Source organism: Rhea pennata, chromosome 1 (genome assembly GCF_028389875.1).
Source record: "Rhea pennata isolate bPtePen1 chromosome 1, bPtePen1.pri, whole genome shotgun sequence".
Lineage (NCBI taxonomy): Eukaryota > Metazoa > Chordata > Aves > Rheiformes > Rheidae > Rhea > Rhea pennata.
In genome coordinates, this window is record NC_084663.1 from 212545712 (window position 1) to 212571027 (window position 25316).

General features: G+C 54.0%; 2 protein-coding genes and 4 non-coding genes across 6 annotated transcripts; 2 read left to right on the plus strand and 4 right to left on the minus strand.

Annotated features, from left to right (window-relative positions):
* Positions 1–2244: 2244 nt before the first annotated feature.
* Positions 2245–2317, minus strand: TRNAV-AAC (transfer RNA valine (anticodon AAC)). Its single transcript has one exon. It is a non-coding gene; the product is annotated as a tRNA-Val (tRNA).
* A 2572-nt stretch (positions 2318–4889) lies between these two features.
* On the minus strand, positions 4890–4962 carry TRNAV-AAC (transfer RNA valine (anticodon AAC)). Its single transcript has one exon. It is a non-coding gene; the product is annotated as a tRNA-Val (tRNA).
* A 2572-nt stretch (positions 4963–7534) lies between these two features.
* Positions 7535–7607, minus strand: TRNAV-AAC (transfer RNA valine (anticodon AAC)). The gene has a single exon. It is a non-coding gene; the product is annotated as a tRNA-Val (tRNA).
* Positions 7608–10328: 2721 nt separating this feature from the next.
* Positions 10329–10401, minus strand: TRNAV-CAC (transfer RNA valine (anticodon CAC)). The gene has a single exon. It is a non-coding gene; the product is annotated as a tRNA-Val (tRNA).
* Positions 10402–14569: 4168 nt separating this feature from the next.
* Positions 14570–15716, plus strand: LOC134141778 (mid1-interacting protein 1-B-like). Its single transcript, XM_062578174.1, has 2 exons — positions 14570–15018; positions 15377–15716. Exon 1 carries the CDS (start codon positions 14608–14610, stop codon positions 14995–14997), a length of 390 nt encoding a protein of 129 aa, XP_062434158.1. The 5' UTR covers positions 14570–14607; the 3' UTR covers positions 14998–15018; positions 15377–15716.
* Positions 15717–17973: 2257 nt separating this feature from the next.
* Positions 17974–18834, plus strand: LOC134141783 (mid1-interacting protein 1-B-like). The gene is made up of 2 exons (XM_062578188.1): positions 17974–18420; positions 18784–18834. Exon 1 carries the CDS (start codon positions 18009–18011, stop codon positions 18396–18398), a length of 390 nt encoding a protein of 129 aa, XP_062434172.1. The 5' UTR covers positions 17974–18008; the 3' UTR covers positions 18399–18420; positions 18784–18834.
* The last annotated feature ends 6482 nt before the right edge of the window (positions 18835–25316 follow it).

The following is a 25316-nucleotide window of genomic DNA, read 5'->3' on the forward strand; positions in this document are numbered from 1 at the left end:
CTCTGGGCACTGAGGTGCTGAGGCCGGGAGTCACGCTGCGCAGCTCACTCTTGGGGCATCCCGAGCCCTGAGCTTACCCTGGGCCAGCCTCCCTGGGAAGAGGCCATCAGCAGGCACTGCAGGTGAGCAGATGTCTGCTGAGGACACCTCATGTTCCGCGGACTCGTGGCTCCGAGCCCTGTTCTGGAGACAGCATGGTCTGGCTTTCATCCACCCGACTTTTCCCGTGGAGAAAGACATCTCATACCAAAAGTGTGCATAGGGCTGGCTGTAGCCACAGACCTGGAAAAGCTGCTGCTGCATGGGTCTTCTGCTGCGGGAAGACCACCTCTGTGTATGCATAGGAGCCGGGCATGAAAGCTGGTGAGTGCCTCACCAGACTCACAGATCGCAGGGCAGTTGGGTTAGAAAAGACATCTGGAGTTCATCTAGTCCAACTCTGCCCAAGCAGGGTCACCAAGAGCAGGCTGCCCAGGACCCTGTCTGGTCAGGCTGTGAATATCTTCAAGCATGGAGATTTCACAACCTCTCAAGACAACCTGTTCCAGGGATCGGTCACCGTCACAGGAAAGAGTTTTCTAGTGTTCAAGCAGAACTCCGTATGTTCCAGTTTATGCCTGTTGCCTCTTGTCCTATCACAGGGCAACGCTGAGAAGAGCCTGGCCCTGTCCTCTTTACGCTCTCCCTTCAGATACTTCTACACACTGATAAGCTCGCTCAGCCTTTTCTTCTCCAGGCTGAACAGTCCCAACTCTCTCCTCATGAGAGATGCTCCAGTCTCTTCATCATCTTAGTAGCCTTTTGCTGAACTCACTCCAGTAGCCCCCTTGTACTGGAGAGCCCAGGACTGGAAACAGCACTCCAGGTGTGGCCTCACCACGGGAAGGATCACCTCCCTCAGCTTACTGGCAACACTCCCCCGAACGTAGCCCAGGATGCCATTGGCCTTTGTTGCCACAAGAGCCCATTGCTGGCTCACGGTCAACTTGTTGTGCACCAGGACAAGGAATAGTGCAAGAAATGCACCCCACAAAAGGAGGACTGTTGAGCAAGGGCGGTTTTCAAGTGCTCTTTGGCAGCATCGCCATGTGGGATGTTGGTCAAGTCTCACCTCAGCCTTCTTGCACTCTTGCACTTGCTTCTTTGATTAAATCCCCTCCTCCCCCTCCCCCCGCCCCAAATGTTCCCGGGGAATTACTGTGCTTGGTCCTAGCGGCGGATTTGTGTATGCAGAAAAGGGGCACATTGACATCTACCAGCCATTACAATTCTGTGCAGCACTCAGAGTCCCGAATCATCGGTATGGCTCTGAATGAGCTAACGCAGAGATTCCTCAGATAAAATGAGGCCCAGGAGAGACAAGCCCTCACACTACAGAAATGGGATTTGTTCCATCTCATGTTGCTCAGAAACCGCCCTCGCATCACCCTGGCCAGACAGCTAGAAGAGCTGGGAGCATCCAGAAGGAGCTGAGGCCTCCTAGCAAGACCAGTGCCCCCAACAGAGGGAACAGCCAGAGCCCAAGTGCTGCTGGGGCTAGGCACAGGCTGAGGCAGCTGCGAGGCCCAGAGCCTGCCCAGCTCTCGGCAGCAGATGTGTTGGGAGCAGGGAGCACAAGCGCTCTTCTATCCCTGGTAGTTTGGAGTCAGCAAGACCAGGAGGAGGACGTTAGAGAATCACAGAATGGTTGAGGTTGATGGAAGGGACCTCTGGAGATCATCTAGTCCAACCTCCCTGCTCAAGCAGAGTCACCTGGAGCACATTGCACAGGATCACGTCCAGGCAGGTTTTGAATATCTTCAGACAAGGAGACTCCACAACCTCTCTGGGCAACCTTCTCCAGGGCTCCATCACTTCTCACAGGGAAGAAATTCTCCCTCACCTTCCGGTGGAACTTCCTGTGCTTCACTTTCTGCCCACTGCAGAAATGCTGCTGGCAACACTCTTTCCAATGCACCCCAGGAGACCACTGGCCTTCCTGGCCACAAGGCCAACTTGTCATCCACCAGCACTCCCAGCTCCTTCTCTGCAGAGCTGCTCTCCACAAGGGCAGACCCCAGCTTGGGCTGGTGCCCATGGTTATTTCTCCCTAGGTGCAGGGCCCTCCACTTGCCCTTGTTGAACCTCAGGAGGTTCCTCTCCGCCCAACTCTCCAGCCTGTCCAGGTCTCTCTGGATGGCAGCACAGCCCTCAGGGGTGTCAGCCACTCCTCCCAGCTTGGCATCATCAGCAAACTAAACAATGTGTTTCTGCCCGGTCTCGAACCGGGGACCTTTCGCGTGTTAGGCGAATGTGATAACCACTACACTACAGAAACCCACCTGAATGGGGGTGGATAAAGGATCGGAATATTGGTGAAGCTGTGCTGAAACAACTGCTGAGAGCAGTGTCAGTCCCCTGCTTTCCTGGCGGAATTTGTTGGACCCTAGAAAGCCTCAGGAGAAGCACTAAACAAAGAAGCTTCCTCAAAGGTCCTCCAACACGCAAGCTCTTTGCCTGTCTCAGTGCCTGGGACACTCTTGATCCTTCGACGCTGCCAGAAAGGAGCCCGGCCAAGTCCAGGGTCCCAAACACATCCTGTAACCAGGCTTAGGGTCCCTGGCAGACCAATGAGCCATGGAGAGAGCTCTGGGCACTGAGGTGCTGAGGCCGGGAGTCACGCTGCACAGCTCACTCTTGGGGCATCCCGAGCCCTGAGCTTACCCTGGGCCAGCCTCCCTGGGAAGAGGCCATCAGCAGGCACTGCAGGTGAGCAGATGTCTGCTGAGGACACCTCATGTTCCGCGGACTCGTGGCTCCGAGCCCTGTCCTGGAGACAGCACGGTCTGGCTTTCATCCACCCGACTTTTCCCGTGGAGAAAGACATCTCATACCAAAAGTGTGCATAGGGCTGGCTGTAGCCACAGACCTGGAAAAGCTGCTGCTGCATGGGTCTTCTGCTGCGGGAAGACCACCTCTGTGTATGCATAGGAGCCGGGCATGAAAGCTGGTGAGTGCCTCACCAGACTCACAGATCGCAGGGCAGTTGGGTTAGAAAAGACATCTGGAGTTCATCTAGTCCAACTCTGCCCAAGCAGGGTCACCAAGAGCAGGCTGCCCAGGACCCTGTCTGGTCAGGCTGTGAATATCTTCAAGCATGGAGATTTCACAACCTCTCAAGACAACCTGTTCCAGGGATCGGTCACCGTCACAGGAAAGAGTTTTCTAGTGTTCAAGCAGAACTCCGTATGTTCCAGTTTATGCCTGTTGCCTCTTGTCCTATCACAGGGCAACGCTGAGAAGAGCCTGGCCCTGTCCTCTTTACGCTCTCCCTTCAGATACTTCTACACACTGATAAGCTCGCTCAGCCTTTTCTTCTCCAGGCTGAACAGTCCCAACTCTCTCCTCATGAGAGATGCTCCAGTCTCTTCATCATCTTAGTAGCCTTTTGCTGAACTCACTCCAGTAGCCCCCTTGTACTGGAGAGCCCAGGACTGGAAACAGCACTCCAGGTGTGGCCTCACCATGGGAAGGATCACCTCCCTCAGCTTACTGGCAACACTCCTCCGAACGTAGCCCAGGATGCCACTGGCCTTTGTTGCCACAAGAGCCCATTGCTGGCTCACGGTCAACTTGTTGTGCACCAGGACAAGGAATAGTGCAAGAAATGCACCCCACAAAAGGAGGACTGTTGAGCAAGGGCGGTTTTCAAGTGCTCTTTGGCAGCATCGCCATGTGGGATGTTGGTCAAGTCTCACCTCAGCCTTCTTGCACTCTTGCCACTTGCTTCTTTGATTAAATCCCCCCCTCCCCCTGCCCCGCATGTTCCCAGGGAATTACTGTGCTTGGTCCTAGCGGCAGATTTGTGCATGTTGAAAAGGGGCACATTGATATCTGCCAGCCATTACAATTCTGTGCAGCACTCAGAGTCCCGAATCATCGGTATGGCTCTGAATGAGCTAACGCAGAGATTCCTCAGATAAAATGAGGCCCAGGAGAGACAAGCCCTCACACTACAGAAATGGGATTTGTTCCATCTCATGTTGCTCAGAAACCGCCCTCGCATCACCCTGGCCAGACAGCTAGAAGAGCTGGGAGCATCCAGAAGGAGCTGAGGCCTCCTAGCAAGACCAGTGCCCCCAACAGAGGGAACAGCCAGAGCCCAAGTGCTGCTGGGGCTAGGCACAGGCTGAGGCAGCTGCGAGGCCCAGAGCCTGCCCAGCTCTCGGCAGCAGATGTGTTGGGAGCAGGGAGCACAAGCGCTCTTCTATCCCTGGTAGTTTGGAGTCAGCAAGACCAGGAGGAGGACGTTAGAGAATCACAGAATGGTTGAGGTTGATGGAAGGGACCTCTGGAGATCATCTAGTCCAACCTCCCTGCTCAAGCAGAGTCACCTGGAGCACATTGCACAGGATCACGTCCAGGCAGGTTTTGAATATCTTCAGACAAGGAGACTCCACAACCTCTCTGGGCAACCTTCTCCAGGGCTCCATCACTTCTCACAGGGAAGAAATTCTCCCTCACCTTCCGGTGGAACTTCCTGTGCTTCAATTTCTGCCCATTGCAGAAATGCTGCTGACCTGCTGGCAACACTCTTTCCAATGCACCCCAGGAGACCACTGGCCTTCCTGGCCACAAGCCATGCTGGCCACATGGCCAACTTGTCATCCACCAGCACTCCCAGCTCCTTCTCTGCAGAGCTGCTCTCCACAAGGGCAGACCCCAGCTTGGGCTGGTGCCCATGGTTATTTCTCCCTAGGTGCAGGGCCCTCCACTTGCCCTTGTTGAACCTCAGGAGGTTCCTCTCCGCCCAACTCTCCAGCCTGTCCAGGTCTCTCTGGATGGCAGCACAGCCCTCAGGGGTGTCAGCCACTCCTCCCAGCTTGGCATCATCAGCAAACTAAACAATGTGTTTCTGCCCGGTCTCGAACCGGGGACCTTTCGCGTGTTAGGCGAATGTGATAACCACTACACTACAGAAACCCACCTGAATGGGGGTGGATAAAGGATCGGAATATTGGTGAAGCTGTGCTGAAACAACTGCTGAGAGCAGTGTCAGTCCCCTGCTTTCCTGGCGGAAATTGTTGGACCCTAGAAAGCCTCAGGAGAAGCACTAAACAAAGAAGCTTCCTCAAAGGTCCTCCAACACGCAAGCTCTTTGCTTGTGTCAGTGCCTGGGACACTCTTGATCCTTCGACGCTGCCAGAAAGGAGCCCGGCCAAGTCCAGGGTCCCAAACACATCCTGTAACCAGGCTTAGGGTCCCTGGCAGACCAATGAGCCATGGAGAGAGCTCTGGGCACTGAGGTGCTGAGGCCGGGAGTCACGCTGCGCAGCTCACTCTTGGGGCATCCCGAGCCCTGAGCTTACCCTGGGCCAGCCTCCCTGGGAAGAGGCCATCAGCAGGCACTGCAGGTGAGCAGATGTCTGCTGAGGACACCTCATGTTCCGCGGACTCGTGGCTCCGAGCCCTGTCCTGGAGACAGCACGGTCTGGCTTTCATCCACCCGACTTTTCCCGTGGAGAAAGACATCTCATACCAAAAGTGTGCATAGGGCTGGCTGTAGCCACAGACCTGGAAAAGCTGCTGCTGCATGGGTCTTCTGCTGCGGGAAGACCACCTCTGTGTATGCATAGGAGCCGGGCATGAAAGCTGGTGAGTGCCTCACCAGACTCACAGATCGCAGGGCAGTTGGGTTAGAAAAGACATCTGGAGTTCATCTAGTCCAACTCTGCCCAAGCAGGGTCACCAAGAGCAGGCTGCCCAGGACCCTGTCTGGTCAGGCTGTGAATATCTTCAAGCATGGAGATTTCACAACCTCTCAAGACAACCTGTTCCAGGGATCGGTCACCGTCACAGGAAAGAGTTTTCTAGTGTTCAAGCAGAACTCCGTATGTTCCAGTTTATGCCTGTTGCCTCTTGTCCTATCACAGGGCAACGCTGAGAAGAGCCTGGCCCTGTCCTCTTTACGCTCTCCCTTCAGATACTTCTACACACTGATAAGCTCGCTCAGCCTTTTCTTCTCCAGGCTGAACAGTCCCAACTCTCTCCTCATGAGAGATGCTCCAGTCTCTTCATCATCTTAGTAGCCTTTTGCTGAACTCACTCCAGTAGCCCCCTTGTACTGGAGAGCCCAGGACTGGAAACAGCACTCCAGGTGTGGCCTCACCACGGGAAGGATTACCTCCCTCAGCTTACTGGCAACACTCCTCCGAACGTAGCCCAGGATGCCACTGGCCTTTGTTGCCACAAGAGCCCATTGCTGGCTCACGGTCAACTTGTTGTGCACCAGGACAAGGAATAGTGCAAGAAATGCACCCCACAAAAGGAGGACTGTTGAGCAAGGGCGGTTTTCAAGTGCTCTTTGGCAGCATCGCCATGTGGGATGTTGGTCAAGTCTCACCTCAGCCTTCTTGCACTCTTGCCACTTGCTTCTTTGATTAAATCCCCCCCTCCCCCTGCCCCGCATGTTCCCAGGGAATTACTGTGCTTGATCCTAGCGGCAGATTTGTGCATGTTGAAAAGGGGCACATTGATATCTGCCAGCCATTACAATTCTGTGCAGCACTCAGAGTCCCGAATCATCGGTATGGCTCTGAATGAGCTAACGCAGAGATTCCTCAGATAAAATGAGGCCCAGGAGAGACAAGCCCTCACACTACAGAAATGGGATTTGTTCCATCTCATGTTGCTCAGAAACCGCCCTCGCATCACCCTGGCCAGACAGCTAGAAGAGCTGGGAGCATCCAGAAGGAGCTGAGGCCTCCTAGCAAGACCAGTGCCCCCAACAGAGGGAACAGCCAGAGCCCAAGTGCTGCTGGGGCTAGGCACAGGCTGAGGCAGCTGCGAGGCCCAGAGCCTGCCCAGCTCTCGGCAGCAGATGTGTTGGGAGCAGGGAGCACAAGCGCTCTTCTATCCCTGGTAGTTTGGAGTCAGCAAGACCAGGAGGAGGACGTTAGAGAATCACAGAATGGTTGAGGTTGATGGAAGGGACCTCTGGAGATCATCTAGTCCAACCTCCCTGCTCAAGCAGAGTCACCTGGAGCACATTGCACAGGATCACGTCCAGGCAGGTTTTGAATATCTTCAGACAAGGAGACTCCACAACCTCTCTGGGCAACCTTCTCCAGGGCTCCATCACTTCTCACAGGGAAGAAATTCTCCCTCACCTTCCGGTGGAACTTCCTGTGCTTCAATTTCTGCCCATTGCAGAAATGCTGCTGACCTGCTGGCAACACTCTTTCCAATGCACCCCAGGAGACCACTGGCCTTCCTGGCCACAAGCCATGCTGGCCACATGGCCAACTTGTCATCCACCGGCACTCCCAGCTCCTTCTCTGCAGAGCTGCTCTCCACAAGGGCAGACCCCAGCTTGGGCTGGTGCCCATGGTTATTTCTCCCTAGGTGCAGGGCCCTCCACTTGCCCTTGTTGAACCTCAGGAGGTTCCTCTCCGCCCAACTCTCCAGCCTGTCCAGGTCTCTCTGGATGGCAGCACAGCCCTCAGGGGTGTCAGCCACTCCTCCCAGCTTGGCATCATCAGCAAACTAAACAATGTGTTTCTGCCCGGTCTCGAACCGGGGACCTTTCGCGTGTTAGGCGAATGTGATAACCACTACACTACAGAAACCCACCTGAATGGGGGTGGATAAAGGATCGGAATATTGGTGAAGCTGTGCTGAAACAACTGCTGAGAGCAGTGTCAGTCCCCTGCTTTCCTGGCGGAAATTGTTGGACCCTAGAAAGCCTCAGGAGAAGCACTAAACAAAGAAGCTTCCTCAAAGGTCCTCCAACACGCAAGCTCTTTGCTTGTCTCAGTGCCTGGGACACTCTTGATCCTTCGACGCTGCCAGAAAGGAGCCCGGCCAAGTCCAGGGTCCCAAACACATCCTGTAACCAGGCTTAGGGTCCCTGGCAGACCAATGAGCCATGGAGAGAGCTCTGGGCACTGAGGTGCTGAGGCCGGGAGTCACGCTGCGCAGCTCACTCTTGGGGCATCCCGAGCCCTGAGCTTACCCTGGGCCAGCCTCCCTGGGAAGAGGCCATCAGCAGGCACTGCAGGTGAGCAGATGTCTGCTGAGGACACCTCATGTTCCGCGGACTCGTGGCTCCGAGCCCTGTCCTGGAGACAGCACGGTCTGGCTTTCATCCACCCGACTTTTCCCGTGGAGAAAGACATCTCATACCAAAAGTGTGCATAGGGCTGGCTGTAGCCACAGACCTGGAAAAGCTGCTGCTGCATGGGTCTTCTGCTGCGGGAAGACCACCTCTGTGTATGCATAGGAGCCGGGCATGAAAGCTGGTGAGTGCCTCACCAGACTCACAGATCGCAGGGCAGTTGGGTTAGAAAAGACATCTGGAGTTCATCTAGTCCAACTCTGCCCAAGCAGGGTCACCAAGAGCAGGCTGCCCAGGACCCTGTCTGGTCAGGCTGTGAATATCTTCAAGCATGGAGATTTCACAACCTCTCAAGACAACCTGTTCCAGGGATCGGTCACCGTCACAGGAAAGAGTTTTCTAGTGTTCAAGCAGAACTCCGTATGTTCCAGTTTATGCCTGTTGCCTCTTGTCCTATCACAGGGCAACGCTGAGAAGAGCCTGGCCCTGTCCTCTTTACGCTCTCCCTTCAGATACTTCTACACACTGATAAGCTCGCTCAGCCTTTTCTTCTCCAGGCTGAACAGTCCCAACTCTCTCCTCATGAGAGATGCTCCAGTCTCTTCATCATCTTAGTAGCCTTTTGCTGAACTCACTCCAGTAGCCCCCTTGTACTGGAGAGCCCAGGACTGGAAACAGCACTCCAGGTGTGGCCTCACCACGGGAAGGATTACCTCCCTCAGCTTACTGGCAACACTCCTCCGAACGTAGCCCAGGATGCCACTGGCCTTTGTTGCCACAAGAGCCCATTGCTGGCTCACGGTCAACTTGTTGTGCACCAGGACAAGGAATAGTGCAAGAAATGCACCCCACAAAAGGAGGACTGTTGAGCAAGGGCGGTTTTCAAGTGCTCTTTGGCAGCATCGCCATGTGGGATGTTGGTCAAGTCTCACCTCAGCCTTCTTGCACTCTTGCCACTTGCTTCTTTGATTAAATCCCCCCCTCCCCCTGCCCCGCATGTTCCCAGGGAATTACTGTGCTTGGTCCTAGCGGCAGATTTGTGCATGTTGAAAAGGGGCACATTGATATCTGCCAGCCATTACAATTCTGTGCAGCACTCAGAGTCCCGAATCATCGGTATGGCTCTGAATGAGCTAACGCAGAGATTCCTCAGATAAAATGAGGCCCAGGAGAGACAAGCCCTCACACTACAGAAATGGGATTTGTTCCATCTCATGTTGCTCAGAAACCGCCCTCGCATCACCCTGGCCAGACAGCTAGAAGAGCTGGGAGCATCCAGAAGGAGCTGAGGCCTCCTAGCAAGACCAGTGCCCCCAACAGAGGGAACAGCCAGAGCCCAAGTGCTGCTGGGGCTAGGCACAGGCTGAGGCAGCTGCGAGGCCCAGAGCCTGCCCAGCTCTCGGCAGCAGATGTGTTGGGAGCAGGGAGCACAAGCGCTCTTCTATCCCTGGTAGTTTGGAGTCAGCAAGACCAGGAGGAGGACATTAGAGAATCACAGAATGGTTGAGGTTGATGGAAGGGACCTCTGGAGATCATCTAGTCCAACCTCCCTGCTCAAGCAGAGTCACCTGGAGCACATTGCACAGGATCACGTCCAGGCAGGTTTTGAATATCTCCAGACAAGGAGACTCCACAACCTCTCTGGGCAACCTGCTCCAGGGCTCCATCACTTCTCGCAGGGAAGAAATTCTCCCTCACCTTCCGGTGGAACTTCCTGTGCTTCACTTTCTGCCCATTGCAGAAATGCTGCTGACCTGCTGGCAACACTCTTTCCAATGCACCCCAGGAGACCACTGGCCTTCCTGGCCACAAGCCATGCTGGCCACATGGCCAACTTGTCATCCACCAGCACTCCCAGCTCCTTCTCTGCAGAGCTGCTCTCCACAAGGGCAGCCCCCAGCTTGGGCTGGCAAAACTCTTCCCAATGCACCCCAGGAGACCACTGGCCTTCCTGGCCACAAGCCATGCTGGCCACATGGCCAACTTGTCATCCACCGGCACTCCCAGCTCCTTCTCTGCAGAGCTGCTCTCCACAAGGGCAGACCCCAGCTTGGGCTGGTGCCCATGGTTATTTCTCCCTAGGTGCAGGGCCCTCCACTTGCCCTTGTTGAACCTCAGGAGGTTCCTCTCCGCCCAACTCTCCAGCCTGTCCAGGTCTCTCTGGATGGCAGCACAGCCCTCAGGGGTGTCAGCCACTCCTCCCAGCTTGGCATCATCAGCAAACTAAACAATGTGTTTCTGCCCGGTCTCGAACCGGGGGCCTTTCGCGTGTGAGGCGAATGTGATAACCACTACACTACAGAAACCCACCTGAATGGGGGGGTGGATAAAGGATCGGAATATTGGTGAAGCTGTGCTGAAACAACTGCTGAGAGCAGTGTCAGTCCCCTGCTTTCCTGGCGGAATTTGTAGGACCCTAGAAAGCCTCAGGAGAAGCACTAAACAAAGAAGCTTCCTCAAAGGTCCTCCAACACGCAAGCTCTTTGCTTGTGTCAGTGCCTGGGACACTCTTGATCCTTCGACGCTGCCAGAAAGGAGCCCGGCCAAGTCCAGGGTCCCAAACACATCCTGTAACCAGGCTTAGGGTCCCTGGCAGACCAATGAGCCATGGAGAGAGCTCTGGGCACTGAGGTGCTGAGGCCGGGAGTCACGCTGCGCAGCTCACTCTTGGGACATCCCGAGCCCTGAGCTTACCCTGGGCCAGCCTCCCTGGGAAGAGGCCATCAGCAGGCACTGCAGGTGAGCAGATGTCTGCTGAGGACACCTCATGTTCCGCGGACTCGTGGCTCCGAGCCCTGTCCTGGAGACAGCACGGTCTGGCTTTCATCCACCCGACTTTTCCTGTGGAGAAAGACATCTCATACCAAAAGTGTGCATAGGGCTGGCTGTAGCCACAGACCTGGAAAAGCTGCTGCTGCATGGGTCTTCTGCTGCGGGAAGACCACCTCTGTGTATGCATAGGAGCCGGGCATGAAAGCTGGTGAGTGCCTCACCAGACTCACAGATCGCAGGGCAGTTGGGTTAGAAAAGACATCTGGAGTTCATCTAGTCCAACTGTGCCCAAGCAGGGTCACCAAGAGCAGGCTGCCCAGGACCCTGTCTGGTCAGGCTGTGAATATCTTCAAGCATGGAGATTTCACAACCTCTCAAGACAACCTGTTCCAGGGATCGGTCACCGTCACAGGAAAGAGTTTTCTAGTGTTCAAGCAGAACTCCGTATGTTCCAGTTTATGCCTGTTGCCTCTTGTCCTATCACAGGGCAACGCTGAGAAGAGCCTGGCCCTGTCCTCTTTACGCTCTCCCTTCAGATACTTCTACACACTGATAAGCTCGCTCAGCCTTTTCTTCTCCAGGCTGAACAGTCCCAACTCTCTCCTCATGAGAGATGCTCCAGTCTCTTCATCATCTTAGTAGCCTTTTGCTGAACTCACTCCAGTAGCCCCCTTGTCCTGGAGAGCCCAGGACTGGAAACAGCACTCCAGGTGTGGCCTCACCACGGGAAGGATTACCTCCCTCAGCTTACTGGCAACACTCCTCCGAACGTAGCCCAGGATGCCACTGGCCTTTGTTGCCACAAGAGCCCATTGCTGGCTCACGGTCAACTTGTTATGCACCAGGACAAGGAATAGTGCAAGAAATGCACCCCACAAAAGGAGGACTGTTGAGCAAGGGCGGTTGTCAAGTGCTCTTTGGCAGCATCGCCATGTGGGATGTTGGTCAAGTCTCACCTCAGCCTTCTTGCACTCTTGCACTTGCTTCTTTGATTAAATCCCCCCCTCACGAGACAACTGAAAAGAGTTTGTCCTCATCCCCTTGATACCCTCCCTTCAGGTACTTGTACACATTGATCAGATCCCCCCTCAGGCTTCTCTTCCCCACGCTGAACAGGCCCAGCTCTCACAGCCATTCCTCAGAGGGCAGGTGCTCCAGCCCTCTGAGCATCTTTGTAGCCCTATGCTGGACTCTCTCCAGTAGCTCCATGTCTCTCTTGTCCTGGGGAGCCCAGAACTGGGCACAGTACTGGAGATGAGGCCTCCCCAGGGCTGAGGAGAGGGGCAGGATCACCTCCCTCCACCTGCTGGCAACACTCTTCCCACTGCACCCCAGGATACTATTGGCCTTCCTGGCCACAGCAGCATATTGATGGTTCATGATTGTCTTGTCCACCAGGACTCCCAGATCTTTCTCTGTGGAGCTGCTTTCCAGCAGGTCAGCCCACAGCCTGTACTGGTTGGGGGTGGCCATGTGTGGGGCGCACTCCTGAGCCTGCATCAGACAGGGCTGGTGCCTCCATGGGGATCCCACGGTGGGTAGTGGCGAGGGAAGGGGGTGCCCAGAGCAGGCGGTGGCACAGGCTGGTGCGGGGGGGAGAGGGCAGCTCCCAGCACCCGCTTTTGGCTGGTGCAGCACAGCTGGACGCTTGTGGGGCTGCTGGTAGCACGGCGTGCGCACGTGGAGCGCTGTCCGGGAGCGCTGCCCATTGCCGGGGGGGCAAAAGGCCAAAGGGGCCTGCGGGACATTCCCAAAATAGAGCCCTATTGCCACACAGCCACGCTGGGGCAGGCAGAGCCGGCCGGTTCCCCAGCCCTGGCCTCTGCCCCGGTGATGAGGACAGGCTGACGCCGTCCCCGCGGCCGGGCCGTTGCCCCGGCTGTTGGCAGCTCGGCTGCGCCAGGGCCCCGTGACGTGCCCAGGCCGGACCCATGCAGAGACGTCGCTAGGCTTCAGAGCAGCACCGGCCCCCCCAGGTCGTGCCAGCACACCGTGGTGGGGGGTGTCCGAAGTGGTGTGGGTATGAGCAAGCGTGTCCCACTCCACGGGCATGGACAGGGAGCACGAGGGCGAGGGCGGCAGCGTGGTCGTCCCGCGCACGGGCTGCGTCCTTGCAGAGGAGAGAGCAGAAAACGGGCTTCCTCGAGGAGTTTCCAGGCAGGAGTTTCTCTGCACCCCCAGCCTCTCCATCGCCAAACTGGCCACCTCGCAGAGACCTGTGCTGGGCCCTGGCTGAGCTCTCCCACACGCCCGGTCGCAGCAGAAAGCCCTGAGCCACGCTGCCCCCCAGGCACCACGTTGTTCTCCCCACGCGGAGACTGCTCAGTGCCCCAAGCTGCAAGACTTCCCCTGTCCCGGTCTCAGGTTGTCTTTCCCCAGCATGACCCACGGCTGGGGGAAAGCTCTTCGAAATGAACTATTCCTGGGGTTTCATCATGGTCACATCCTATTACAGAATCACAGAATGGTTGAGGTTGCAATGGACCTCTGGAGATCATCTGGTCCAATCCCCCTGCTTAAGCAGGGTCACCTGCAGTACGTTGCCCAGGATGCTGTCTAGATGGCTTTTGAATATCTCCAGGAATGGAGACTTCACAACCTCTCTGGATGACTTGTTCCAGGGCTCAGTCACTCTCACAGTAAAAAAAGTTTTTCTTCATGTTCACATAGAACTTTCCGTGTTTCAGTCTGTGCCCGTTGCCTGACATCCTACCACTGACACCCCTGAGAAATGTCTGGCCCTCTCCCTTCAGATACTTACACACATTGGTAAGATCCTCCCTTAGACTTCTCTCCTCCAGGCTGAACAGATCCAGCTCTCGCAGCCTTTCCTCATAGGAGAGATGCTCCAGTCACTTCACCATCTTGGTAGTCCTTTGCTGGACTTGCTCTAGTATTGGAGAACTGAGAACTGAACACCTCCAAATGTGGCCCCACCAGGGCTGAATACAGGGGGAAGATACCTCCATCAGCCTGCTGGCAAAACCCTTCCTAACGCAGTCTGAGACACTACTGTCTTTTTTGCTGTGAGGGCAACTCACTGTACACCAGGACCAACAGGTCCTTCTCTGCAGATCTGCTTTCCAGCAGGTTAGCCTCCAATTAGCCTGATTATACACTTTCTCTCTCTCTCTCTATATATATATATATAAAATATTATATACGATAATTATAATAATTAGATGCCTGGTTCTCAGGCAATGCTAAACTCAACACTGCAGCTCATTGCCAGTGGTTTTTGCAAATTCCTCCCTGGCTGCTGCTCAGTGCTGTCACCTCTGGGCTACTTGTGATAGTATCTCAGGAGGATTTGTGTGCCAAGAGTTGCTTAATGAGAGGAGGGAGACATAACATGATTGAGGAGACAAGAGCTCAGCACTTTCTCCACCATCTCCAGCAGCAGCAGCATAGGGAGGACAGGCAAGGAGGGGGACCTTCAGCAGCTCCCCTCACAGCCACGGCCTGCTTTGTGTGCTGAAACGCACCAGATCTCTGTCCAGCTTGGTTGAAGATCAAGCAGACGCTTCGCCAGGACTGACTGCAACTTGGCTGAGCTACAGCTGGGGCAGCAGCCAAGTCCCAGCCTGACTGTGATCTAGCACGGCCGTTGGCTGAGAGGAGAGGAGGGACGGCCACCCCAGACTGATGCCCCAGGCATAAAAAGCCCTCTGGGGAGCAGAGGGAGCAGACGGTGCTCACTGAGCTGAGAAAAGCTCTGCTGGAGCCACAGGAGCTGGGCCATGGAGCAGTACTTCTCGGCCACACAGAAGATGGAGCAGGAGGTGATGTTTCCCAGCCTGCTCCGAGGGGTCTTCCTGGAGCCCGACGAGGCCTCCCCCACTGCCAGTGGTCGCAAGGACCTGTACGAGCACTACCAGCTCCTGAAGTCCATCAAGCCTGTGGTGGAGAGAGGCCTGGGGTCCGTCACCGAGCACAGCCTGCCCAGCGCCAGCATGCACAAAGCCCCAGACGACGATGCAGACACTGATCTGGAAGAACGCCTGTCCCACCACCTCAACGGCTTGCAGCAGGTGCTCACCCACCTCACCAGAGACGCCAACGCCCTCACCCGACGGTACAGCCAAATCCTCGAGCAGATCAACCTCAGTGAAGGGCAGCCCAGCTGGTGAACCTGACCCTCCATCTCCAAGGTAAGAGCATGGGGACATGCAGAGCCCAGGGGAACAAGGCAAGAGGCAGCCAGTGTCCCCGAGCGCAGGGAGTCCTGGGGAAATGCTTTGGCATTGGTGTGGGCTCGCCAAATGCCGGCAGACTGAAATCTCCATGCTACAAGTAGCACTTCATCTCCTCCTGTCAACGCAGACCTTCCTGGACAATTGATTTCTAGCGTGCTGGGGCTGGGGATAAGGTCTCTCGCTGGGCAAGCCAGCAATAAAGACACCCTGGATGGGTTTTCTGGGGTGATGGCAGATGCCCTTGCAGAATCAGTACAGGGGACACAAAGGAGAGCATGCCACCGTTAAACACCACCTCTGCCTCTTCCCACAGGCCAACTCATCCTCCGTGCACTGAGGCAGCTCATCCCTGACCACCAGTGCTGCTGCACAACGGCAATGGTTTTGACCCTGGGAAAACCACATTGGCTGTCGTCCCCATATGAAGAATCATCTGCCATCTTTTTGGAGGTCCATCAGAAGAGCTCCGTGGCTCCAGACATATCTCTTTATTTTCAAAGAGCAGCATGCTAACAACCGCATTGCACTACTGCACTGAGAACTCTGCCAGGCCCTTGTAAATGCTGAACCCCTTCTCCAGCTGGTACCTGGACTTTGAGGGGAGTTTCCCCCCCTCCTTGCTAATAAAACTATTGCCTTGAAGGCTCTTGTGAGTGTTGGTGCTTTCCTTCAGATTGAAGCCCTGCCTGAGGCGTCCCCCAGAGTCAGGGAAGGGGAAACTACCTCTTCCAGCAGCAGCCAGCCCCAGGCGAGGTCGTGCTCCATCCCAGTAGTGCTGGGCCTAGGCTGGGATGTCCTGGACCAGTGCCACACTAAGTTGCTGGGGTGGGCACAGCCATGCTTCAGCACTGGCAGCAGCCGCTCTCCCTTTCCTTGCACCCATCTTGCCCAGGCTCATCCACTCTCAGCAATATCCATCCCAGCAGCCTTCTCTGACCAGCCTCAGGCTTGTGTCCCATCCCAGTCCTCACTGACACAGGCACCAGTGCTGTGGTGAGTTCTGCTTGGCTGGGAAAAAGGAGAGGAGACCAGTTTGATTCAGCAAAACCACTAGGTTTCACCATAGCATGCGGGTGAGGCATCCAACTCCTGCAGTAAATATTTCCTGGAAAATTGCCTGCCAGGAGGCTCATCCTCTCTGCCTGCACCCCTTCGATGATCTAGTTAACCCTCTTCCCTTCTGCAGGCCTTCCTGCAGCTGGGGCACAGTGGCTAGGAGGGTTGGGGGCCTGCAGCTCTGTGTAGTCCTTGAGGAGCCCCACACTGTCCCACATCTGTGCACAGACAGCAGGCACAGACCAAGGAAGTTTCCTGCAGCATCTGAACATCCTCAGAGACAAGAAGCCTCGCAGAGAGGCTTATAGGAGAAGGGCTCATCCCTGCTCTTGTGAGAGGGGGAAGGAGAAGAAAAGCCTTGGGGGCCTTGGTGAGGCTGGAGTCAGGGTGGCCTAAGCGCGATGAGCTTGGCCGCGAGCGAGCCTGGTTGAGCACTTGCCTTTGCATGAGCAGCATCTCCATCAGACCATAAGTGAAGTGCTCCAAGCTTCTGTCCCTCGACTTCAGCCGCCTGCAGGCAGCAGTGCTGCCCCAGGGGCTCCGTGTTACAGCTCTCTCCTCTCCATGTGCAATGGTCAGCACACGAATCCTCTCCAAATCCTCCACCAAGCTACAAGCCAGTGGCTGCATGTCCCACCACGCATGTTGGGGTGGCTTGGAGAGGTGGAGGGAGAGGAGTGAATGACAGGAGCCAACGCTGGAGGGGGGGTGAGCATCTCTCAGCCTCATGGGATTTTGGAGCATGTAGAAGGCTTGGGTCCATGTTGGCTGTGGAAAAAAAAGGGTTCAGGATGGCTGCAGAGAACCCTCTGTCACCAGCCAGGCTGGCAATGATGGCCTGAGCTGTGCCAGTCTCAGCCCCACGGCTGTGGGTCCCAGTTGCAGTGGAGCCCAGATCCTAGAATGGCAAGGTTGGAAGGGACCTCTGGAGGTCATCTAGTCCAACCATCAGCATAGCCCATACAGGGATTGAACCCGCAACCTTGGCATGAGCAGCACCACACTCTAACCAACTGAGCTAACAGCGTGGCTGGAACCGATGCTGGGGCCGTGCATAGCGGGGGCACAGTGCAGACGCTGGGCACCACGGGTGGAGAGGACTGCTCCTCACCCTCCATCTCCCTGAGGAGCGGGGCGCAGCCCCCAAGAACCACACCTGGGCATCATCCCTGCGTGGGGCCCCGGTGTATCCAGGCTTTCACCAGCTGGGGCAGCAGCCCATCACCGGGGCAGGGTCCGAGGTGGGGAAACGGCTGGGTCTGCCCATCCTGACGCAGCCTTGCGGTTGTCTGGAAATAGGGCCCTGTTTTGGGAACAACCCGCAGGCTCGCAGGGCAGCAGCCCTCTGCACACTGTGGCTAAGATGGGTCAGGCCGTGATGGAGAGACCTCAGCAGCCCTCCCAGGTCTATTCCTCCCACCGCCTCCTTGGACTCAAGCCCTTGACATGCAGGCAGGCCAGCTTCCCTGTGCCACCGGGGAAGGGAAACAGCAGGGGGAGGGAAATCTACCATGGTCAAGGGGGCAGGAGCTCAGTGCATTTTCCCACCTTCTCCAGCAGCAGCAGTGGCGCAGGAGTGGGCCCTTCAGCAGCTCCCCTCATGGCCACGGCCTGGTCTGCGTGCTGAATTGCACCACAGTCTCTAGTCAGCTCAGGTGAAGGCCGAGCAGATGCTCAGCTAGGGCTGATTGCACCTTGGCTGAGCTACAGCTGGGGCAGCAGCCAAGTCCCAGCCCTGCCACCAGCCAGCATGGCCGTTGGCTGAGAGGAGAGGAGGGACGGCCACCCCAGACTGATGCCCCAGGCATAAAAAGCCCTCCGGGGGCAGAGGGAGCAGACGGTGCTCACTGAGCTGAGAAAAGCTCTGCTGGAGCCACAGGAGCTGGGCCATGGAGCAGTACTTCTCGGCCACACAGAAGATGGAGCAGGAGGTGATGTTTCCCAGCCTGCTCCGAGGGGTCTTCCTGGAGCCCGACGAGGCCTCCCCCACCGCCAGTGGTCGCAAGGACCTGTACGAGCACTACCAGCTCCTGAAGTCCATCAAGCCTGTGGTGGAGACAGGCCTGGGGTCCGTCACCGAGCACAGCCTGCCCAGCGCCAGCATGCACAAAGCCCCAGACGATGATGTAGACACTGATCTGGAAGAGCGCCTGTCCCACCACCTCAACGGCTTGCAGCAGGTGCTCACCCACCTCACCAGAGATGCCAACGCCCTCACCCGACGGTACAGCCAAATCCTCGAGCAGATCAACCTCAGTGATGGGCAGCCCAGCTGGTGAACCTGACCCTGGCCTCCATAAGGTAAGAGCTTAAGCAGACACAGTGCCTCATGGGCACTGTGCAAGGTGGAGCCGGCATCCCTGGGGAACTCCTCCATAACCCAGCAGCTGGGGATTTGCCTTGAAATTTGTTTGACATCCCCAAATGCCAGGAGGTTTAGATGTCTGTCCTGGGGGTGGAGGTTCATCATTTCTCTTCAGTGAAGAGAATCCTGCTGTTTGTCTTGCATTTCAGTAAAGGCTCGTGGACAAGGTCTTTCAGTGCTAAGGGATTTAAACACACTGTGAGGGTGTTTGGGGTTGTGGCAGATGCTGTTGCAGGATTGGTGTGTGTCGTGAAGGAAAGGATCCCACCATCACACATCACCTCTGCCTCTTCTCACAGGCAAAGTCGCCCACTGCGCACCAAGGCAGCTGCCCTGTGAGCTGGTACTGTACATCCAACAACAGGGATCATGAGCACCAGAGAACCATGTCATGTACTGTCCTCATTTGAAGAAGCTACGCTGTGAAGTCCCTCAGAAAAGACCTCTTTCGGTGGTCCATTCCCTGAGCTATACCTCTTTATTTTCAAAGAGCAGCATGCGGACGACTGCATTGCACTACTGCACTGAGAACTCCGCCAGGCCCTTGTGAATGCTGAACCCCTTCTCCAGCTGGTACCTGGACTTTGAGGGGAGTTTCCCCCCACTCCTTGCTAATAAAACTATTGCCTTGAAGGCTCTTGTGAGCGTTGGTGCTTTCCTTCAGATTGAAGCCCTGCCTGAGGCGTCCCCCAGAGTCAGGGAAGGGGAAACCACCTCTTCCAGTAGCAGCCCCAGGTGAGACCCTGCCCATCCCAGCAGTGCTGGCCCTGGGCTGGGATCTCCTGTGATAGCACGTGTTAATGGGACAGGGTTATACAACAAGGGAAGGAAACCCACCACTCACATTGCCCTGGTACCACCCAGTTTCCGCAGGTTGGAAAGCAGTGCCAAGCCGATGACACACACAAAGTCCACATGCGTTTGGCACTTAGAGAAACAATTCCAGATATTGTGCTAAGCAAAAACCTCTCCTGGAATGAAGGCTGCATGCAGGAGAAAGTCACCACCCTGGGAGAACGTAGGCCACATGCGCTTTCCAACGATGCATTGAGAAAGCCTGTGTGAATGATAGGGAATTGAAGGGAGAAAGAAACACTGATGGCAAAAGCAGCAAAAGCTGATGTCCAATTTCTCTCCATGAAAGGTATTGATATGCTTAAAGTACAGCCCAGAAATGATGCATGAGATAGATACTTCCACTATAAATGCAAAAGGGAAAGAAGGAGGAACCTGTCACACACAAGACAGTTCACAAGGCCAAGATCATTTTCAAATGTTTTCCCGGGGACAGCGAGCCACTGATGGTTTTGCCTCATTCACCAGCACTTCCAAAGTCTTTTTCCCTTGACTGCCCGTTTTTTTATACTTCAGCATTTAGATATGCTGAGTGTTGTGTTCAGGATCCCAAGACCATATCCAAAAGTCGAAGTGAATGTCCTGAAACACCAGCAGGAATAGATGAAAAGCTAGTGGAGAAAGCAAAATACAGAGGGAATCAAATATGCAGAGCATTTATATTTTCCTGGTTGGTACAGAAATCCTTTCTAAACAAGATGTTGACTTCAATCTCTCTCCAGTGTCAGTATGGATTGGCCTACAGAGTGCTCAAGTCTTAGGGAGCTACAGAAATGAATATTTGGTTTGATTTTAAAGACTCCCATTTTGTCTTGCTCCTACCTGCTTATTCAGGCCATTTCTCCAGGCTGTCACGACCATTTTGGTGTCAGGCTTTGCCCTCCATGCTGTCCTGTGACCAAGCTGCCAGCAATTGGGCCTGGGAGTCTCCGAAGAGGATCCTACCTGGGTTCATGGGCTATGGAGAAGGAGAGCAGGGACATGATGTGGCAGCAGTTTGGGGGCCACATTCAAGGCTGCCCCTAACATCTGAAATGGCACAATGTGGGTTCAAGTGTGACCCACACTGTCAGCAACGACAGTACCCTGGGAGACCTGCTGGTAACTTCTGCACCTGCCTGCAGGGTCTGAAGCGCTGTAGGGGCTTCATGACCGAACAAAAAGCTAGAAGGTCAAGAGCAGATACCCTTTGACATATGCACTGGAAACCAAAAGGAGTTCAGAAACCTTCCAGAAAAGCAAGTAAGATTTGGATGCAAAATAATATTCCTAAAACATAACCTAAGAGAGCTAATTCCTTAAAAATAGCATACTACAAATATTACCTTGAAAATATGTACATGGTGACATTTTTCATGCAACTATTAGACCACAAGGAATCTTACTAGTGAATTGCAGTTGTTAAAAAAAATTACCAGCTGGACAGCTTGGTAAGGATGAGGCTTATCCAAATTTCAGGTATTCAGCTGCAGAGAACTGAGGATCTCATTGCATTCTTTGGGGGAGTTCAGCACAAGCCCTGCTCAGTGCTGCTGCAACACTGCTCTGGGCAAAGTCTCTCTTCAGTCATCTCATTACTAATATGAAACTACTTTAAAACAAATTCAGCTGGGAGATGTTCTGCATTGGTCAGCCAGTCTCTGGGCAGATGAATTCCAAATTGCAGTCCAATTTTGTTACACGGAGGTTCCCTGAACAAAGCTGATCTTGTTCTCCAAGACTGAGATCTGACATCTCAGGTTAGACTGAGCTCTTGAAGATGCAGAACATAGTGCTTCCTAGAATTTCTTACCTCTGGCACCTTTCACTCATTATTCTTCTCTAGGCATCTTTTTTTTGGGAGGGGAGGGAGGCTTAATTTAGGCTGGAAGAATCAAAAAGCAAAACACTTGCATTTCTGGAAAGGAGGGGCCTCTGACCTCCTGCAATATTGGTGAAAGCTTCTGTCACAGCCTTTAGGGCACCAATAACCCCCAGTGGACCTAATCAGGCTCCCCCAGGCCCCCACCCCTACCCATGAGATGCAAGCCCCATTTCAACTCAGCCCTGGCCCCCAGTCCCTGTCTAAGCTATGTCATAGCTTTGGTGGTCTCCAGCCCTGCCTCCAGCCCTGCTGCCTTTTGCTTCTCCCTGGGGTCCCACGATGGTCCCTGGATCTGGCTCATCACTCACCATGTCCAGGGTTGTTGGTGGAGCTTGTTGCCAGCACTCAGCTCTGCTCAGACTCCATTGGAACTCCATTGGACTGTGAGCCATCGGTGAGGGCACTGCCTGCACTGGGTCACCCATGGCTCATGGTTTGCCTTTGACTAGGCGAAGTAATGAGTACCAACTAGCATAAAATGTGGACAAACACCCCTCCTACCAGGCAACATAAGGATTTCAGAACACGTCTGTCTCCTGTCTCTGCCTCATCCCTGACAAGTTAGTAAGCTTCTATTTTCATCCAGAAAAAAAGTGGAGCACAAGAGTGATACTGGGAGACACTTAAGTCCTTCCTATTCCAATTCCTCACAAAGAAGAGAAGAAATAACACAGGCTAGGGGAGAAGTAGAGCAGAAAGATGGATATGGTTGTCTCCAGCCTGCCTTTGGAGGCCATCTGCCCCTGGGGTGATGGTAGAGCCAGACTTTGCCCAGACTGTGAGAAACGGAGGGAAGTCAATTTTAAGAGCTCTCAGTGAGGACTGGAGAGGAGTGAAGTCCATGGGCTCTGCTCATTTACCTCACTTGATATGACAGAGGGGATCTGCGATGGCTGGAGAGTCGGTGCCCTGGGGAGTGGATCAGTCAAACCAAGGAAGGCCAGTGGTCACTTCACAACGGCTTTTGGCCTAGGCTTCAACCCTGCAGCAAGAGAGGCTCATGGTGCCCCAGGGAAGTACCAGACCTGATGACCTGCTGCTGCTCACCACCACTGTTCAACATGAATAATAAGAGATGCAAAATGTTCTAGAGAATGTCTGTGACCTGGGACAACTACCAAAGGTCTTTGGCAGAAAGAGCAGAGAGACAGGGCAGATCAGGCCCTCTCCGGGCATGGCAGGGGACACTGGGCTCTGCTCTGCGACCAAGTCTCTCTAGGCGCAATCAGTACGGGCAGCCCAAAAGGTTGGCCTGGGCCAGGTTCACATTGCAGCTCCCCTTCCTGGGTCTATCCTCAGCCTTGCCAAGTCTATCACCTGCTGTATCACCCTGCTCCTCTAAACTGCCTAAATCAAGTCAGATCACATTGGTTCTCCCTCCGCATTGCGCCGCGGCTTGGGCGCAGGGTGCAGAGACAAGGCTGCCCAAGGCACAGCGTGCCTGGTTCAGAGCTCTCCCAGCACAGGGAGGATCTTAGGCTGGAGAGGCTTGTGGTGCCCCTGGGGCTATAGTAGATCTGGACAGAATCACAGAACCAGAGAAAAATTTTAGTTGGAAGGGACTTCTGGAGGTTTCCAGTCCCACCCTCCTCAAAGTGGAGGAGATCACATTGCTCAGGGCATTGTCCAATTCAGTTTTCAATATGCCTGAGAATGAATATTCCCTTTGCTCTGCCCACTGTTCCAGTGTTTGGCCACCCTCATGGCGACAAAATTTTCCCATACACCTAATCAGAACTTCCCATACTGCAATTTGTGTTGCAGCCTCCTGGTCTGTCACTGCACACTTCTGAGAAGAGACTGCCTCCATCTTCTGTCCGTTCTCCCATGAGGCAGCTGCACGTAGCAAGAAGATTCCTCCTTGCCTTCTCTTTTCCAGACTGAACAAACCTGGTGCTCTCAGCATCTTCTCATATGTCCTATGCTCCAGCCCTCAACCATCCTAGTAGCTTCCCCTGGACTTGCTCCAATCTGTCTCCATCTGTCTGCTAATGAGGAGCCCAAAACCAGACACAGGGCACAGATGTGGTCTTACAAATGCCAGCAGAAGGGAAGAATCACTGCCCTGGACCATTCCTTGGATGCAATTGTGCTTTTCTGCGGTAAGGATACACTGATGAAATGTGGACAAATTTTAATCCACCACGATCCCCAGGTCCTTTTCTGCAAAGCTGCTGTCTAGCCAGTTGACCCCAGGCCTGGGCTGTTTCATGGGAAAATTCTGATCCAATTGCAAGACGTTGCATCATGGTGTCCTTGGGGATGTATCAAACTCCAATGATCCCTTGCTGTTCGCCACTACTGTTGAATGTGACTGATAAGAGATGTGAGACGTTTACAGCCTGATCTGTATCCTGGAAGAATCAATAAAGATCCCTGGCAGAAAGATCAGGGAGATAGGGCAGGACAGGACCTCTCCAGGCACAGCAGGGGATGCTGGGCTCCGCGACGGAGTCTCTTTAGGCACAATCAGTATTGCCAGCTGTCACAGGGGAAAAAAGTTCAGTTCACATAGTTTAACCAAATCAGGAGCACAGTTATTTGTTAACAACATAAAACTAATGAGCAATCAGTGAGCTATGCATTCAGGATCAGGATCAGGAATACAGATTAACCACAGTACTAGACCCAAAATGTTAAATATCTACAAATTGCCAAACATCTGTTTATAACTGATCACAAAGAAGCAAGTCTGTCTCCTCCTCACTTCACCCCCACGGAGGCTGTGTTGCCCTCTAGAGCCCGAGCATACTCAGACGGGGAGAATGGGAAGAGAGTGCTTTGCTCAACTTTGATCCCTGCTAGCTGTGGCGGGGGTCCACCAGGAGTAAAGCTTCTGCATTCCCAGCTGGCGTGCAGGCAGGGGGCTCTTCACCTTCAACCCTCTGCCAGAAGCACCAGCAGCCACAGTCTGGGTCCCAGAACGGGTGACTCCTCCTGTCCCAGAAAGACACTTCACTCTGGGAATGTCTTACTGAACTGGACGCTAGAGGGAGGTGTCCCCTCACCTCTTTAGTCCTTTTTTAAAAAAATAAAAAATAAAAAAAAATTGAAAAAAAAGAACTCAGCTGTTTCAAAACAGCTGCCTTGTGGCTAAAAACAAAGCCTGTTTCTCCACTAGTTTTTAATTTTGATTAAAAAAGCCAGAGATCTCAGAGCATCTGTGGTGAAAGGGGGACTCATGACTACACCACGGGCCATGGGCTCTGCTTCTGTGTTGCACTGTGCTGCTGCCCATGCCAGGCTCTGCTCTCCAAATCTGCTGTAGCACAAGAGGGAAATAATGTCCTTGAGACTTAAATCTGAGACTCATCAGCTCTAAAACTCTCATGTAAAATGAGCAGAAGTTCTGCAAACGGTTCATGCGTTTCTATCTATTGCCTGGCAACTGCTCCACACTTTACTCATGTGTTTCATGCTCACATTTCCCAGTATCATTGCTGAGCAATGCTATGAAGCTCCATAGTGCTGTAAAAAGTGAACAAAAAAACCTCAGAAAACTCATTTTTCTTTTAGTGAAATTCAAATAGCATATAAGATAAAAAAATAAAGAAAATGTATTTCACAAGTTAACAATGAATTGCACTGTCACTTCAAACTCTCGCCCACTAACACCTTGCCATGGCATCCTGCCAACAGCAGATACCATACTGAAACCAGCCCTGCTTAAACCTACGCACAGTCCCAGGTGCACTCCAGAGGCGCTGACTGTCTTACAATCTCTGCACAGAAGGAACTCAGCCATGGTCCGTGGACACCTGAGGCCGCATGCAATTACGCAGGTGAACAAGTTCTTTAAGTAAGAAGGATCACCCCACATCCAGGCAGCACTATGTGATATTCCACAACCAAATGTGACCTGTTTTATGCTGCTTAATAGATTAAAACTGATGATGATTCTGATTGCATTAATGGAGACCCCATGTACCGTGCTGACCAAAGGAAGAGATGTGGGAATTTCTCTCAGGCCAGTCTGTAGTCCCTCTGCCAGCTAGGATCAGCTCTTTATACCGGTCACTTCTTTTAATCTTCTTGCTTGCTGTATCCTGTTCTCCTGGTGAGCAGCCACCAGTGAAACAGGACAGGCATGCAATAGAAATTAGACCTTGCCTT

What these genes read in the sequence shown, in the direction of transcription:
- LOC134141778 (XM_062578174.1), top strand. Translation starts at nt 14,608, where the DNA reads ATGGAGCAGTACTTCTCGGCCACACAGAAGATGGAGCAGGAGGTGATG.
- LOC134141783 (XM_062578188.1), top strand. Translation starts at nt 18,009, where the DNA reads ATGGAGCAGTACTTCTCGGCCACACAGAAGATGGAGCAGGAGGTGATG.